Here is a 13,977-nt window from a genome sequence, read left to right as displayed (position 1 = left end):
CAAAAAAAAAAAAAAAAAAAAAAAATTAGCTGGGCATGGTGGCACATGCCTGTAATCCCAGCTACTCAGGATGCTGAGGCAGGAGAATTGCTTGAACCCAGGAGGTGGAGGTTGCAGTGAGCCGAGACTATGTGCCACTGCACTCCAGCCTGGGCAACAGAGCGAGACTCTGTCTCAAAAAACAAACAAACAAAAAACTTCTCTGAAAAATGTAGTGAGAGCAAAGAAAAGACTGACCTATTATCTGTAGGACACAGACTTGAAGCTGCCTTTCCAACAGAGGGGAGGACTCCCAGCCGATCAGCTTCTCCCTTTGGCCCCATCCCCCAGCAACCAGGGGCCCGCAGGCAGAGGGCAGCTGGCCAGGGCAAGGGGTGCTCTGTAAAGCAGTGGAGCAAGACCAGCTGACCCACAGGGCGAGCAAAACGTGGGCCTCACTCTCCCAGTGCCAGCAGCAATGCATGCAGGTCAGGCCTGGCCTTCCTGCTGGGGACAGGAGGCGCTGGAGAGATGATTACAGAATAGAAGGATGGGAAGCCAAGTCACATACGTAAAAATGCCTCATAAATGAGCCCAGAAAGCAAGTTAATATCTACAGGACCCAGAAACCAGCTGCTCTGCAGAGTCCAGGGTATATGGCAGAAAACAAGAAAGGCAGCAAGCAGCAAAGATGCCTCTGATTCCATTTCACCAAGGACACACAGGTGGCAGTCCCAGTTATGCAATGAGTTTTCGCAAGACACTCTTAGGACACCCTGACTGCACCTTGCCTTGGTCTGCTCCAGCTGATTTTATTCTTAGAGCAGCCACATATGGGAAAAAGGTCGGAAAGTCAAGTTCACGACTCAATGAGTCTCTTTAAGACTCAGCCGGGAGAGGCTGTATCAGCCAGAGAAAAGCCCCCTTTGTTGCACCCTCCTCGCCGGGCACGCTCCCCACACTACACATCCTGACACAGCTCGGGGCCTCAGCGCGGGCTGACAGGGCCCTTTCAGCAAAGCCATCAGTGATCAGGGATCCTCTGGAGATGAGGTGGCAGCAAGAAGGAAATAAACGTGTGCCACCTCTCAGATCCTGTGGCACCAGTCATCAAAGCACCAGTCTCGGACAAAGCAATCCTGAATTGCTCTTTTTCAGGTAGAAGCAGCAGAAGGCAGTAACTGGCTGCGCAAAAACCAGGCAGTCAGTGCTGGCTGACCCAAGGGGTGACTTCCTCAAATCAGCTGGACCCTCTGAGCCTCGGTTTCCTGAACCAGTGAGGTGGAAGCTGCGGAGACGATGTCTAAGATCCTTCCAGCTCTGAAACTCTAGGCTTCCAAATTCAGAAAACTGGTCCTGTGCCATGTTTCTCCTTTCAAAAAAGGTGTGCCCTCACAAGGAAAGTGAAGAGCTCGGGACAGCAGAGGCAGCGGGGGCAGTGACCCTTCCCACGGTTTCCCAAAGTTTTGCATGGAAGCAGAGACCTAACACTTGGCCTTTCTGGCACAGCCGCCAAACTTTTCACAGGGTCGAATGGCTCCCACCAGCTAATGGTTTCAGCTAATCACTTCTCTACCAGTGCGCAAAGCACAAATCTTGAAACGAGGTAAGGTCAGAGCAAGAGGACCCCGCCTCTTCAGGGCCCCTAGCCCAAAGGGCTGCACTCAACCTGACCTTGATAGACAAACATCAACGTCCACAAAACAGCAGGGCGGTCTGAAATGACTGGAAGTGGCAACAGACCCTGCTGAAGGTCAGTTCTGTGCATGGAGTAGGCCTGGCCACTGGCTTGGCTCTAGGGCAAGCTGCCCTGCACAGCTAGATGGCATCTGGAAAGGAATGTGACCACGCGGGGCGGCGACCTGGAAGGCAGGATTCAAAGATTCCTTCAGAGGCTCTTCCCTGGTGCAGAATTTGAAAGGCATGTGGAGTCCGTGAATGTGGGTGGCAGGGAGGGCAGGGTCTGTGAAGTACTTTGGTAGGTAGTCCTTTGGTATGAAGTACTTTGGTATGCCTGGGGGTTGGGACCGGGATGTCTCAAGTTTCTTTGGAGAAAAGTGAGCCTGGCCATTGCACTCCTTGAGGGGCGGGGGCACTGTGTTTCACTCACAGCACTGAGAGAGGCAGAGTCCTGGAGATCACTCTCCTCGTGTACAGAGGCCACTTCACTGGGAAAGTGAGGTCCAAGCGGGTGCAGGAACCTCAGATTCTGTCTCTCAGTGCACAGAAGGGCTTAGGGCCAGAATCTCATTGCAGGACTCCCACTGCCACCACCTCATCCTGCTTCCTGAAATCCCTCAAGGCAACACTGACCTCTTGAGAGCTGCCTTTGGGAGAAGTGTTCAAACCTCAACTGTCCCCTGCCCCCAAGGGGCTGCCCCAAAGTCAGCAAGCCACAGTAGATCCTCCTCCTCCCTCCTACACAAAACCACCCTCCCAGGGGAGGCAGAGCAGACCCACCCCGCACCAGAAAAGGGAATGACTAAAAGTTTCATTGTGTTTTGCTATTGACACTTAAGGAGACAGGGAAGGGAGGGTTGATTTCCATGAATTAGGTGCATCCAGTCTGCGGGAAGGAGGTGGAGACCAAGAAAAGGAGCTCAGGAATGGCTCAGCTTCCCACCGCGGCCCTGGTTCTGAGGGGAGTGGGGCTGGGATCTGCAGGAGGGCTCGGTGGTTAACCTGGAAGATTCTGGGGACAACAGAAGCTGGGGGAGCCGGCAACGCCCACTCTTAGAAAACCGGCGGGTTTTCTCTGGGAAGCGGCAGGGCCCTTGGACCAGGGAGTGATCACTGAGGGTCTCACTGGGGCCTCGGAGACAAAGGACGGCGGAGCGACAGCCACGGGAGGGTCAGGCTCCCAGTGCGGTGTGTGCCCCGGCCGCGCCCCCCGCCCCCTGGAGTGATGGGTGGGTACCTGTTGAGGAAAGCGTTGCCGAAGGCGTTGAGCTTGCGGAAGGGGCGCCGCGGGTCCACCACGAGCGCGTTGCCTGGCACCACGCCCTCAGTGGGGCCGTGCATGACCGCGATGAAGGAGTCGGTGGTGGGCTCGGGCCCGATGCGCATCCCCGGGAAGTCCTGCTCGATCAGGTGTCGGATGAAGGTGGTCTTGCCGGTGCTGTACTGCCCCACGAGGAGCACCATGGGCTTGTTGTCGAAGTCAGCGTCCTCCAGCGCGGGCGAGTGGAACTCGTGGAAGCGGTAGTGCTCCTCCAGGGGCAGCAGCTTCTGCGCGTACAGCTGCCGCAGCCCCTCAGCCACCGTCTGGAAGAGCTCCGGCTCCTTCTTGCGGCGGGCATCCTTGCTGACCCAGCTGAACATACTGCCGGACACGGGGCTGGCTGCTGCGGGGCAGAGCGGCGGCTGAGAGCGGGGCGAGGGCGCGGAGCCGAGGCGCGGCCGGCCAGGGCAGGGGACGAGAAGCGACCCACACTGCGCAGGCGCACAGCCCAGCCAGCCGAAGCGCCCTCTGCCGAATGGAGCGCGCTCCTCGCGGAGCGGCCTTTATAGGGTCAGTCCCTGAGGGGCGGCTTGCGCCGCCGCGGCGGGGGCAGGGCGCAGTTGGGAGAGGTAGGGAGGAGCCCCTCCCGGCCCCGCCCCTTAGACTTGTGCCACGTCTTCCCCTCCCCCACCTCCCATTGGCTGATTCCAAATCTCGCGAGGCTGTGGTCCGGGTGCCGTGGCAACCGTACCTGTTTCGCCCCGCCCCTCGTGGGGAGGCTCGCGAAAGTGCTGCGGTTAGGAAGGCGAGGAGCAGGCGTCAGGCGGCGACGGTCCGTGGGCCTGCGCGCCTTCCGGCACCGTGGACCCCCCACACCCCCGCGGGATGGCTCCACGAGACACCCAGTGCCCAGTGCCTTGGTTCCCTGACTACGCGCCGCGCCCGTCGTTCCCCACGTGCCGTCCTCCCGCTGGCTCAGAATCCCCGGAATCATCGGAGTACCCCCGGGCCGCGGCACCTACTCCTCTCTGCCCAGCTTCCCAGACACACACTGTCTTTGTCCCCTCATCTTTTATCTGCTTTGGGAGAGGGAGAGGCAGGAAAGTGGTAGCAGAGCAAGCTGAGGGAGTAGAGAATCCGGGGCGGGGCGGTGACTGGGGAAATAAAAATGGGCAAGGAGAAGCGGGCACACGGGCAAACTGACGGGCAGCGAGAGGCCTGACCTCCCCTCAGGCCGAAGGGGTGGGAGTGGGAGAGGGACGCAAGCGGGGGAGGACATGGGTGACACCGGACGCGCGCGGGAGAAGAGAAGGCTTCCCCACAGAGGTTACAGCTGGGGCAGGGCAGGAGGACATGAGGAAGTTGAGGCCCTCTGGTCACTTGCGTTTTGGGAAGTGAAATTGAAAATTCCCTATGCGGGGAAGTGGGGAAGTGTGGGTGCAACAATGAAATCTTGTGGGAACTTAGGGGGAAATTTTAAAACCCAAATACTTCCGCTTTCCTCTCGGGGTCACCATCATTTACCATCCTTTACTGGGACCTATGCCTACCTCCCCTTACCAGTTCCTGGCTGTTCCATGGGGCTCACTCCCCCGCCATCCTCCCCGGCCACACACAGACCCCTTTGGCTGTCCAGGCTGGTGAGAATTTTCAGTGGGTGATGTCAGAACTTCGGGGACTGATTGTTATGTAACCAGTATCAAGACACCAACCTGTGGGAGCAGGACCCTGGGGGCTCTCAAAAGAGTTCTGAATTGAACCTGCGACTTTGAAAGCCTTGGGTCCAACTTTCTCAACTTTCTCGATTCTGGGAGATGTGGAAGCCTGGAGGGCTAGGGGCCTATGTCAGGGAATAACTCGGGCTGGTAGGCTAAGAGGAAGAGGCAGGAACTCAAATCTGAGAATGGGGGATATCTCAGGGGAGCTGAGTCAGGTGGAATCTAGAGAGGACACTGGAATCTAGAGAGGACATGATGAGAGGTTTGTTCGCCCACCGCTTGTAAGATCCCTTCGGAGGGAATAGATAGTTCCTTTGTCCTCCCCTCTTGCTCTCCAACCATTGGAGAGCAGATAAGTAATTCCAGCCCTGCCTGCAATCTTACGCCCCTGACTTAGTGTTTTTATTTGATTTGAGATTTCAGTAGCATTCTTTTCATCCTAGTAAAGCGCACAAGCTACTGACACCTTTGTGGGTGTGTGTGGATGTGGGTGTGTGTGTGTGTTATTCTCAAAAGAAGATACTGAGGCTCCTAGGCAGAACTGTCACCAGAGGCTGTGTGTCAATTGGTGACAAGGAGCCTCCGGCAGGCCCAGTCCAGACTTCCTGGGTCAGCCTTAGAAGCCACAGGGTTTGCCTCCTACTCAGCACTGTTAGGGATCCACCCCGGAGATGCAGCTTCTGGGCTGATCTAGGGAAGGGCCCACGGCCGAGGATCCTGAATGAAGTAGTTGTTCAGTTGTCTGAATGAGGCTGCTCCAAACTGGCGCCCTGGCAGCATTCTCATTGACGTGCCATGGTTTTCACATCTCCCCAGAGCCCTGTGTGCTGGGAAAACCCAGCCCTAGAAGACTGAAAACAACAAAATGTTCCTGGGTTATTTATACATGAAACCCAGACCCTGTCGTCATGTATGGCCACTTGACTTTCTCCAAAGAGCTTAAAGGACTGAAAGAAGGGATCTCTGTCACCCTGGTGAGGCCCAAGTGGCCAGCAATTGGTTCCCCCAAATTCATGGAGTTGGCACCCAGCTTCCAGGCAGCTTCCTTATCTTGTCATGCCCCAGACTGAAAATGTCCTAATTTTTTTTTCTTTTGTGTTTTCTGAGTAGGGCAGTTTGGTGGGAAAGTTATAAAATGTGAATGAACCATTTCACTTTTGGTTTCTCTGCTGTTTCACTTTCTGCCTGTCTGCCTGAGCCCAGGGCAGATTGGTGGAGGGTTCAAGTATTTTCCTTTTATCTCAGAAACCATGCCATCCCCGACTCCCAGTGTTTTATTCTTCAGTTCATAAATCAATTCCCTGCAAACTCAGGACCTTGAGGTACCCCCTAGCTCTCCTTAGAGGCTGCCCTCATCCAGCAGAAAGGGGCCTTACCTCCCCTCTAAGTGGTCTGCTTGGTCCTGTCATAGCCTGGTCTAGGAAAATATCTACGAGGTCCCTAGAGACAACTTAAAAAAAAAAAAAAGGATGGGCACAGTAGCTCATGCCTGTAATCCCAGCACTTTGGGAGGCTGATGCAGGCAGATCACCTGAGATCAAGACAACCCTGGCCAATGTCACAACACCCTGTCTCTACTAAAAATACAAAAATTAGCCAGGTATGGTGGCGTGCGCCTGTAATCCCAGCTACTCAGGAGGCTGAGGCAGGAGAATAGCTTGAACCCGGGAGGTGGAGGTTACACTGAGCCAAGATTGCACCACTGCACTCTAGCCTGGACAACAGAAGGAGACTCCATCTCAAAAAAAAAAAAGAGAGGTGCCTTTTCTGCTTGCGGTGCCTTGTAGTGAGGCGCTCTTATCTGTGCTCTTGGCCATGCCATCCAAGGGCCAGCTGCAGTCTGTTCAGTCCACTGCAAACATGGCAGTGGCCTCATCGAGGTGAATGGGTGGCCCCTGGAGATGATGGAGCCGAGCACTGCAATTTAAGCTGCTGGAACTAGTTCTGCTTCTCAGCAAGGAGCGATTTGCTAACATGCACACCCATGTTTGTGTGAAGGGTGGTGGTCATGTGACCCAGATTTATGCTATCCGTCAGTCCATCTCCAAAGCCTTAGTGGCCTATTACCGGAAATAAACGGATGAGGCTTCCAAAAGGACCAGAGGCATCCTCATCCAGCATGACTGGACCCTGTCAGTAGCTGACCCCTGTTGCTGCAAATCCAAAAACATTGGAGGCCCTGGTACCTATGCTTGCTGCCGGAAATCCTACCAATAAGCCCATCACAGGGACCAGGATTCACCTATATAATAAACTATGTTTGAGAGTTTTGTTTGGTTTTTTTTTTTTTTTTTTGAGACAGTCTAATTCTGTGTCACCCAAGCTGGAGTGCAATGGCATGATCTCAGCTCGCTGCAACCTCCACCTCCTGGGTTCAAGCAATTCTCCTGTTTCAGCCTCCCGAGTAGCTGGGATTACAGGCGCCCACCACCATGCCTGGCTAATTTTTTGTATTTTTAGTAGAGAGGGGGTTTCACCATGTTGGTCAGGCTGGTCTCAAACTCCTGACCTCAAGTGATACACCCACCTCAGCCTCCCAAAAATGCTGGGATTACAGGTATGAGCCACCGCACCCGGCCGATATATTTTTTTTAAAGGAATTTTTCTCCAAATATGACAGAAAAATCAGGCTGGGAAAAACCAAAACACATAGGTTTCTCCCTGGGATGAGGAGTGGTTCATTATTTCCACTGAGAGAGTTTGCATATCAGCACAGATTTTTGTTCTCGCAGTCATGAGATTTGGGCAACAAAGCAGTTTTGCCAACACAAGGTTAGGAACTGAGGAGGACAGTTCTTTTGAATGCTGGGTCTCCCACACTGGCAAGAAGAGTGTCCTCTCCACACCATGAAGCCTCTCTCTTGCAGCAGCTGTGACCCTTGGGTGATGGCTCTGAGGAGACTGCTGGGCCCTAGAGGGCTCTGAGGGCATCTGGCAGCCGGAACATGGCCCAACTTGGAGGCGACTGTGTCAGAATCTTAGCTACTTTCAAATTCCAGTGAGAAATAGCCTGAGGCCCAGAATGTCCGGTGACTGCTTGAAGTAGCCCAGACTGAATGAGAATCTGGGCCTTCGGAATCTTTTTTTTTTTTTCTTGAGACAGAGTCTCCCTCTGTTGCCCAGGTGGGAGTGCAGTGGCATGATCTTGGCTCACTGCAACCTCCACCTCCCAGGTTCAAGCGATTCTCCTGCCTCAGCCTCCCAAATAGCTGGGACTGCAGGCGCATACCACTATGCTCGCCAGCTAATTTTTTCTATTTTTAGTAGAACGGGGTTTCATTGTGTTAGCCAGGATGGTCTTGATCTCCTGACCTCATGATCTGCCCGCCTCAGCCTCCCATAGTGCTGGGATTACAGGTGTGAGCCACCGTGCCTGGCCAGGGCCTTCTGAATCTTAACTCTGTGCCCTTTCTACACTCTAGCCACTTGAAGTTGCAAGGACGAGCGGGTGGAAAAGTGGAGAAAGAGGGTTTCAAGAGCCTCTTCCCCAGTTGCAGGCTGAAGTTAATCTCTGCCCTGAAGCTTACCAGCCCTTCCTAGCCCCTTTGCTGCTCTGCAGTCTGGGGGACAGGCTTACACATTTATCAGGGTGATGTACACATATAACCGCACGGTGCTTTGCAGAGCTGAGACTTACAGGTCTCTGAGCACTTTCAGTAAAAGCTCTAGTTCACCTGCCAGTCTTCTGTGTGTATGTCTCAGTCCCTGCAGCTCTGGCCCTGCCTTGCCGTGGCTGCTGAGGCTGGGGCTGCCACTGAGTGCAGGGTGCAGGGTTTACCCTAAACTTGTTGGAGGGCCCAGGCCTTTGCCTGACTCCACAGGAAATGGTTAGTATTTGTCACATGAGCAATCGCCTTCTGTGGTGACAACATTAGGAGGGGTCCGTTGTAGGGTGCAGGGGTCCCCCTTGCCCTACACTAATGAAATGGCGAGTGTAACCTCATTGTCCCCCACCCTCAGCAGCCTGAGAGTACAAGTGAGGTGCATGGTCTTAGCCTCCCTTGTGTGAGTGCAGGCTGCTGCCGTGCACATGGCCCCTCTGCATTTCCAGCGGGCTCTGGAGTGTGTCTTGTGTGTGCAAGAATGAGCTTGCCCAAGTTCTGCTCCAGCTGCCTCTCTCTTGCCTTGGCCTCGCCCTACAGGATCCCCGCGGCCCTGAACCTCACCATGGGCTCACAGGCTGGGGGCTGGAGGGTAATTCTGTCTCCAACTGTGTGTCACCCTCAGCCACCAGGGCACAGAGCCCAGCCCATCTTCAACAAGCCCAGCTCCTCTGGCCTCTGGCCTAGCCTCTCACTCCCACACCTCAGGAGGAGTCAGACATCGTGCCCAAGGCCACCCTCCTGTCCCCTCTGCTGGGCTAACACCTCCTTCCTCCATCTCCCCAAATTAGAGTCTCTTTGTAGGTCGCTTGGGGTGGTACATGGTGGTCCCCCAGCCCACCTGTCTGCCGACACTCAGTCTCCCTCCCTGCCCTGTGGCCCATCCGCCACATTCCTCTGACCTGCAGCTTCTTCACTCTGCCCTTAAGTACAGAACATGGTGACGCTCCATCTGTAAGGAGACTGGAGGCCAGAACCCCCCCTGAGTCTGCCCAGGCACCATTCTTGCTCCTAGAAGTAGGTGTTGGGGCGTCCCTGAGGGCAGGAATATAGTGGGACCCTCTCAGAGGTGGGGTCAGGCCTCCATCTCCTGCTCACCCAACCTGGCCTACTACCCCTTGGCTCCATGTCCTGTCCCAGAAACACCTCTCTTGCCCTTTGGTCATCATTAAGCAGAATTTCACGATGTCTTCAAGATCCCCCACCCCTGGTGTATGTACCCAGTGTAATGCTGGGATTGCGGATCTGATGACTTACTCCATGACACACCGTGTTAGATGGTGCAGTCCACTGTACAAAGGGAGATAATCCCAGTGGGCCTCCCTGCTCACGTGAGCCCTCTGAAAGCAGACCTGGCTGGGCAGTGGTTTACACCTGTGATCCCAGCACTTTAGGAGACTGAGGGGGTGAGTCACTTGAGCCTAGGGGTTCAAGACTAGCCTGGGCAACATGGCAAAATCCCATCTCTACCAAAAATACAAAATATTAGCTGGGTGTGGTGGCATGCACCTGTAGTCCCAGCTACTCAGGAGGCTGAAGTGGGAGGATCACCTGAGCCAGGGAGCCTGAGGCTGCCGTGAGCCGTGATGGTGCTACTGCACTCCAGCCTGGGGGACACCATGTGAAAAGGAATGTGGGTAGGCCGGGCGCGGTGGCTCAAGCCTGTAATCCCAGCACTTTGGGAGGCCGAGACGGGCGGATCACGAGGTCAGGAGATCAAAACCATCCTGGCGAACATGGTGAAACCCCGTCTCTACTAAAAAATACAAAAAACTAGCCGGGCGAGGTGGCGGGCGCCTGTAGTCCCAGCTACTCGGGAGGCTGAGGCAGGAGAATGGCGTGAACCCGGGAGGCAGAGCTTGCAGTGAGCTGAGATCCGGCCACTGCACTCCAGCCTGGGCTATAGAGCGAGACTCCGTCTCAAAAAAAAAAAAAAGAAAAGAAAAGGAATGTGGGTGACCTCTAGGAGCTGAGAGGGGCCCCAGAAGACCACCAGCAAGGAAACGGGGACCTCAGTCCTGCAGATGCAAGGAACCGGATTCTGCCAACAAGAATGAGCTTGGGGACAGATTCCTTCCCCTGCCTCCAGGTGAGAGTGCAGCCTGGCTGCCACCTTCCTTCAGCGTCCGACACTCTGAGCACAGAACTCAGTCACGCTGGGCCCTGACTTCTGACCTGCAGAACCAGGAGCTCATAAATGGGGGTGGTTCTAAACCACGAAATTTGTGGCACTTTGTTGTATAGCAATAGAAGGTAGCTACCGCAATAGATTTCTATTTTTGTCGATCCACGAATCCCTTCACAGGGAACACCTGGCAGCCGCTAGACAAGACGCCAGAGGAGAAAATGGAAGGACCCGAAAGTGACCATGGAGTATCAATCACTGGGAACGATTTCAGAAGGGAATACGCATCACCTGGCTACACACACACACACACACACACACACGGTGGTTCCCAACTGGGTGTGATTTTGCTCCCCAAGAGACATTCTTGGTATCATTATTTTGGGGATTGTTGCTGGCATGCACTAGGCAGAGGACAAGGCTGCTGCTGACCATCCTACAACACACAGGGCACTCCCACAGCAGAGAATTACCCTGCCTGAAATGCTACTTGGGAGGCCGAGGCAGGAGAATCGCTTGAACCTGGGAGGCGGAGGTTGCAGTGAGCTGAGATCGCACTATTGCACTCCAGCCTGGACAACAAGAGCGAAACTCAGAAGGACAGAAGCTGAAGCATCCTGATGCGCACTCATGCACACACACACACACACACTCTCTCTCACACACACACTCTCACACACACATTCACACACACACTCACGTGCACACACACTCTCACACACGCGTGTGCACACATACACACACATTCACACACACGCATGCGCACACACACTCACACACGCGTGTGCACACACACTCTCACACACGCGTGCACACACACGCACACACACTCGCGCACACACATGCGCGCGCACACACCCGCGTACACACACACTCACACATGCGTGCACACACATACACACACACACACTCAGGCACGTGGCTGGCCATTATTGAGAAGTAGTGTATGTAGCATAAAGGCCAAGTGCATGGGTTTTGGAGTAGACTCTTCAGGATCAAATCCTATGGACTGTATGATCTTTCGCAAGGCACTCAAGAGAGAATAAAAACACTTGCCTCCTGGGATGACTGAGTTCGTGTGCACAGAGCGCACAGAACAAGCGAGTCAGCTTACTCCATGAGTACAGGAAGTATCTACGGGGCTATTCCTGCATTGTAGGAACTGGGGCAATTCTTATTTACTTTTCTGTGTTGTCCAAATATATATAATGGATGTACTTGACTTGTTTAATTGGGAGGAAACGGGGAGAAAAAGATGAGGAACATTTTACAAAACAACTGATCTAGACTCTTCAAAAATATCAAGGTCTTGAAAAACAAAGAAAGGCTGAGGATGGTTCTGGATTAAAGAAGACTGAGGAGAGCTGACACCAGATGTGAAGTGTGGTCCCGGCAGATTGGGACAAGCAGGGACATTTGAAAGTGGACTGTATGTTAAATAATAGCATTGCATCACTGTCACCAGGCCTGAATTTGGTAACTGTATTGTGGTTGCGTAAGAAATGTCATTTTTCTTAGGAGATACATGTTGAAATATTTAAGGGTAAAGGGCTAGGACTTATGTAACTTACTCTCCAATGGTTCAGAAAATATGTTTGTGTGTGTATGTGTGTATGCGGGTGCAAGAGAGAGAGAGAAAAGGGAGCAAATATTATTGCAGGCCAGGCACGGTGGCTCATGCCTGTAATTACAGCACTTTGGGGGTCGAGGCAGGTGGATCACCTGAGGTCAGGAGTTCGAGAAACATGGAGAAACCCCGTCTCTACTAAAAATACAAAAATTAGCCAGGCATGGTGGCGCATGTCTGTAATCCCAGCTACTTGGGAGGCTGAGGCAGAAGAATCGCTTAAACCTGGGAGGCAGAGGTTGCAGTGAGCCAAGAACGTGCTATTGCACTCTAGCCTGGACAATAAGAGCGAAACTCAGTCTCAAAAAAAAAAAATATATATATATATATGTGTGTGTGTATGTGTGTATATATATATACACACACACATATATATACACACACACACATATACATATATATACACACACACACACAATTGCAAAGTGTTAACTGTCAATGAATCAAAATAAATGGTATATGGATGTTGTTTGTACTTCTCTTGCAACTTTTCTGAAGCTGTCATCATTGTCAAAAAGAAAAACAGAAAGGCGGCGGGGCATGGTGGCTCACACATGTAATCTCAGCACTTTGGGAGGCCGAGGCGGGCAGATCCCCTGGGATCAGGAGCTCAAGACCAGCCTGGCCAACATGGTGAAACCCCGTCTCTACTAATACAAAAATTAGCTGAGCATGGTGGTGGGTGCCTGTAATCCCAGCTACTTGGGAGGCTGAGGCAGGAGAATCGTTTGAACCCGGGTGGCGGAGCTTGCAGTGAGCCAAGATCGAGCCACTGCACTCCAGCCTGGGCAACACAGTGAGACTCCATCTCAAAAAAAAAAAAGAAAGAGGAAAAACAAAATAAAGAAAGGCCTGTACCCAGCTATCCTTTATTAGGTATCATGTGCCCTGGTCCAGTGTTAGGTCCGCCACTCCACGGCCTGGCAGTCCCTACTGGAGAAGCACTCTGCAGTTTAATCTGTGAGTTGCAATACTCATTATAACCCCAGCAGTGCTCATAATAACAGCGCTCATAATAACCCCAAGTGTTCTCTTCACTATACAGCAGTGAACAAGAGTGAAGAAACTTCGGCTCCAGCAACTGCATGAGACTCAGACACGGCACCGTGATTCCATTTACATTAATAACAAATCCAGACAAAATGCTCCCAGACAGTTTGGGGCAGTGTACAGAGTAGTAAATCCCAGAGAAAGGAGAGGAAGTGATTACCATAACACTCAGAACTGTGCTGACCATGTGCAGGGGGGACCTGGAAGGGCACATTTGGGGGCTCTGCAAGGTTACATGGGGACTCATTGTAAATTGTAAATTCTATGAATATACATTATACAGTGATACACACCACAGCGGGAAGAGTCCTACCAGGGCCACCTTGGGGAAGGCAGTGCGCGCCTGGGATCTGCAACCGTGTGTAGAACGCTGGCACCCAGGCTGTGCCCTCGGCCCAGGACAGTGTCCCGGCCAGGCCAGACGCAGTTCTAGACGGCCCGGGGAAGGCGGACCCAGGGGCTGTTCCCCGAGGCCTTACGAGCAGCGCGGTGGGGAGGGTTGGCCCCGCCCCGCTTGGGAGGGGGTGCCCGGGGCGCCCCCTGGTGGTAGCCACCGGGAGTAAGTCTTGCAGAAGAGGAAGCTATTGCCGCCTGCCCCGCGCTTCGGTCCCCCTTCCTGCATCTTTGCCCCTGGCATCTTCCTCCTCCAGTGCTCACGACCTGTTTCTGGGGTTCACCTCAGCAAACGCCGACCTCACACCCACCTCTCCCAGGGAGGCTTTCCTCCTCCCCGCCTGGGCCCTCTCTCTCTGAAGTTGGTGTACAGTCAATCTGCACAACCTCTCAGGGCCTCTGTCAGCCTCGCGGTTCATACACGTGTGGTGTGGACGATGGGACAAAGACAATACTACTGAGGCCTCCCACCGCCAGCTGTGTGCTAACCGCCCCACTGTGTCTAGGCTCCCTCCCTAAGCAACTTTGCTCATGCACAAGGC

The 13,977-nt window shown here is 53.6% G+C and overlaps 1 protein-coding gene across 2 annotated transcripts in view; it reads right to left on the bottom strand.

Moving 5' to 3' along the window:
- Positions 1-4,582, bottom strand: part of EHD1 (EH domain containing 1) — a 28,568-nt gene extending 23,986 nt beyond the window's left edge. The window contains exons 1-3 of one of the 2 annotated variants that reach the window (XM_025358390.1): positions 4,481-4,582; positions 3,672-3,996; positions 2,897-3,323 (exon numbers count right to left, since the gene is read on the bottom strand). In XM_025358390.1, the coding sequence (XP_025214175.1) occupies positions 2,897-3,300 (404 nt within the window). In that variant the 5' untranslated portion in view covers positions 3,301-3,323; positions 3,672-3,996; positions 4,481-4,582. The remainder of the gene's footprint in view (positions 1-2,896; positions 3,324-3,671; positions 3,997-4,480) is intronic. The other variant, XM_025358389.1, reaches the window with a different exon arrangement.
- Between the last annotated feature and the right edge of the window lie 9,395 nt (positions 4,583-13,977).

The sequence above is a fragment of the Theropithecus gelada genome, chromosome 14 (genome assembly GCF_003255815.1).
Source record: "Theropithecus gelada isolate Dixy chromosome 14, Tgel_1.0, whole genome shotgun sequence".
NCBI lineage: Eukaryota > Metazoa > Chordata > Mammalia > Primates > Cercopithecidae > Theropithecus > Theropithecus gelada.
This window is presented reverse-complemented; position numbering and strand designations above follow the sequence as displayed.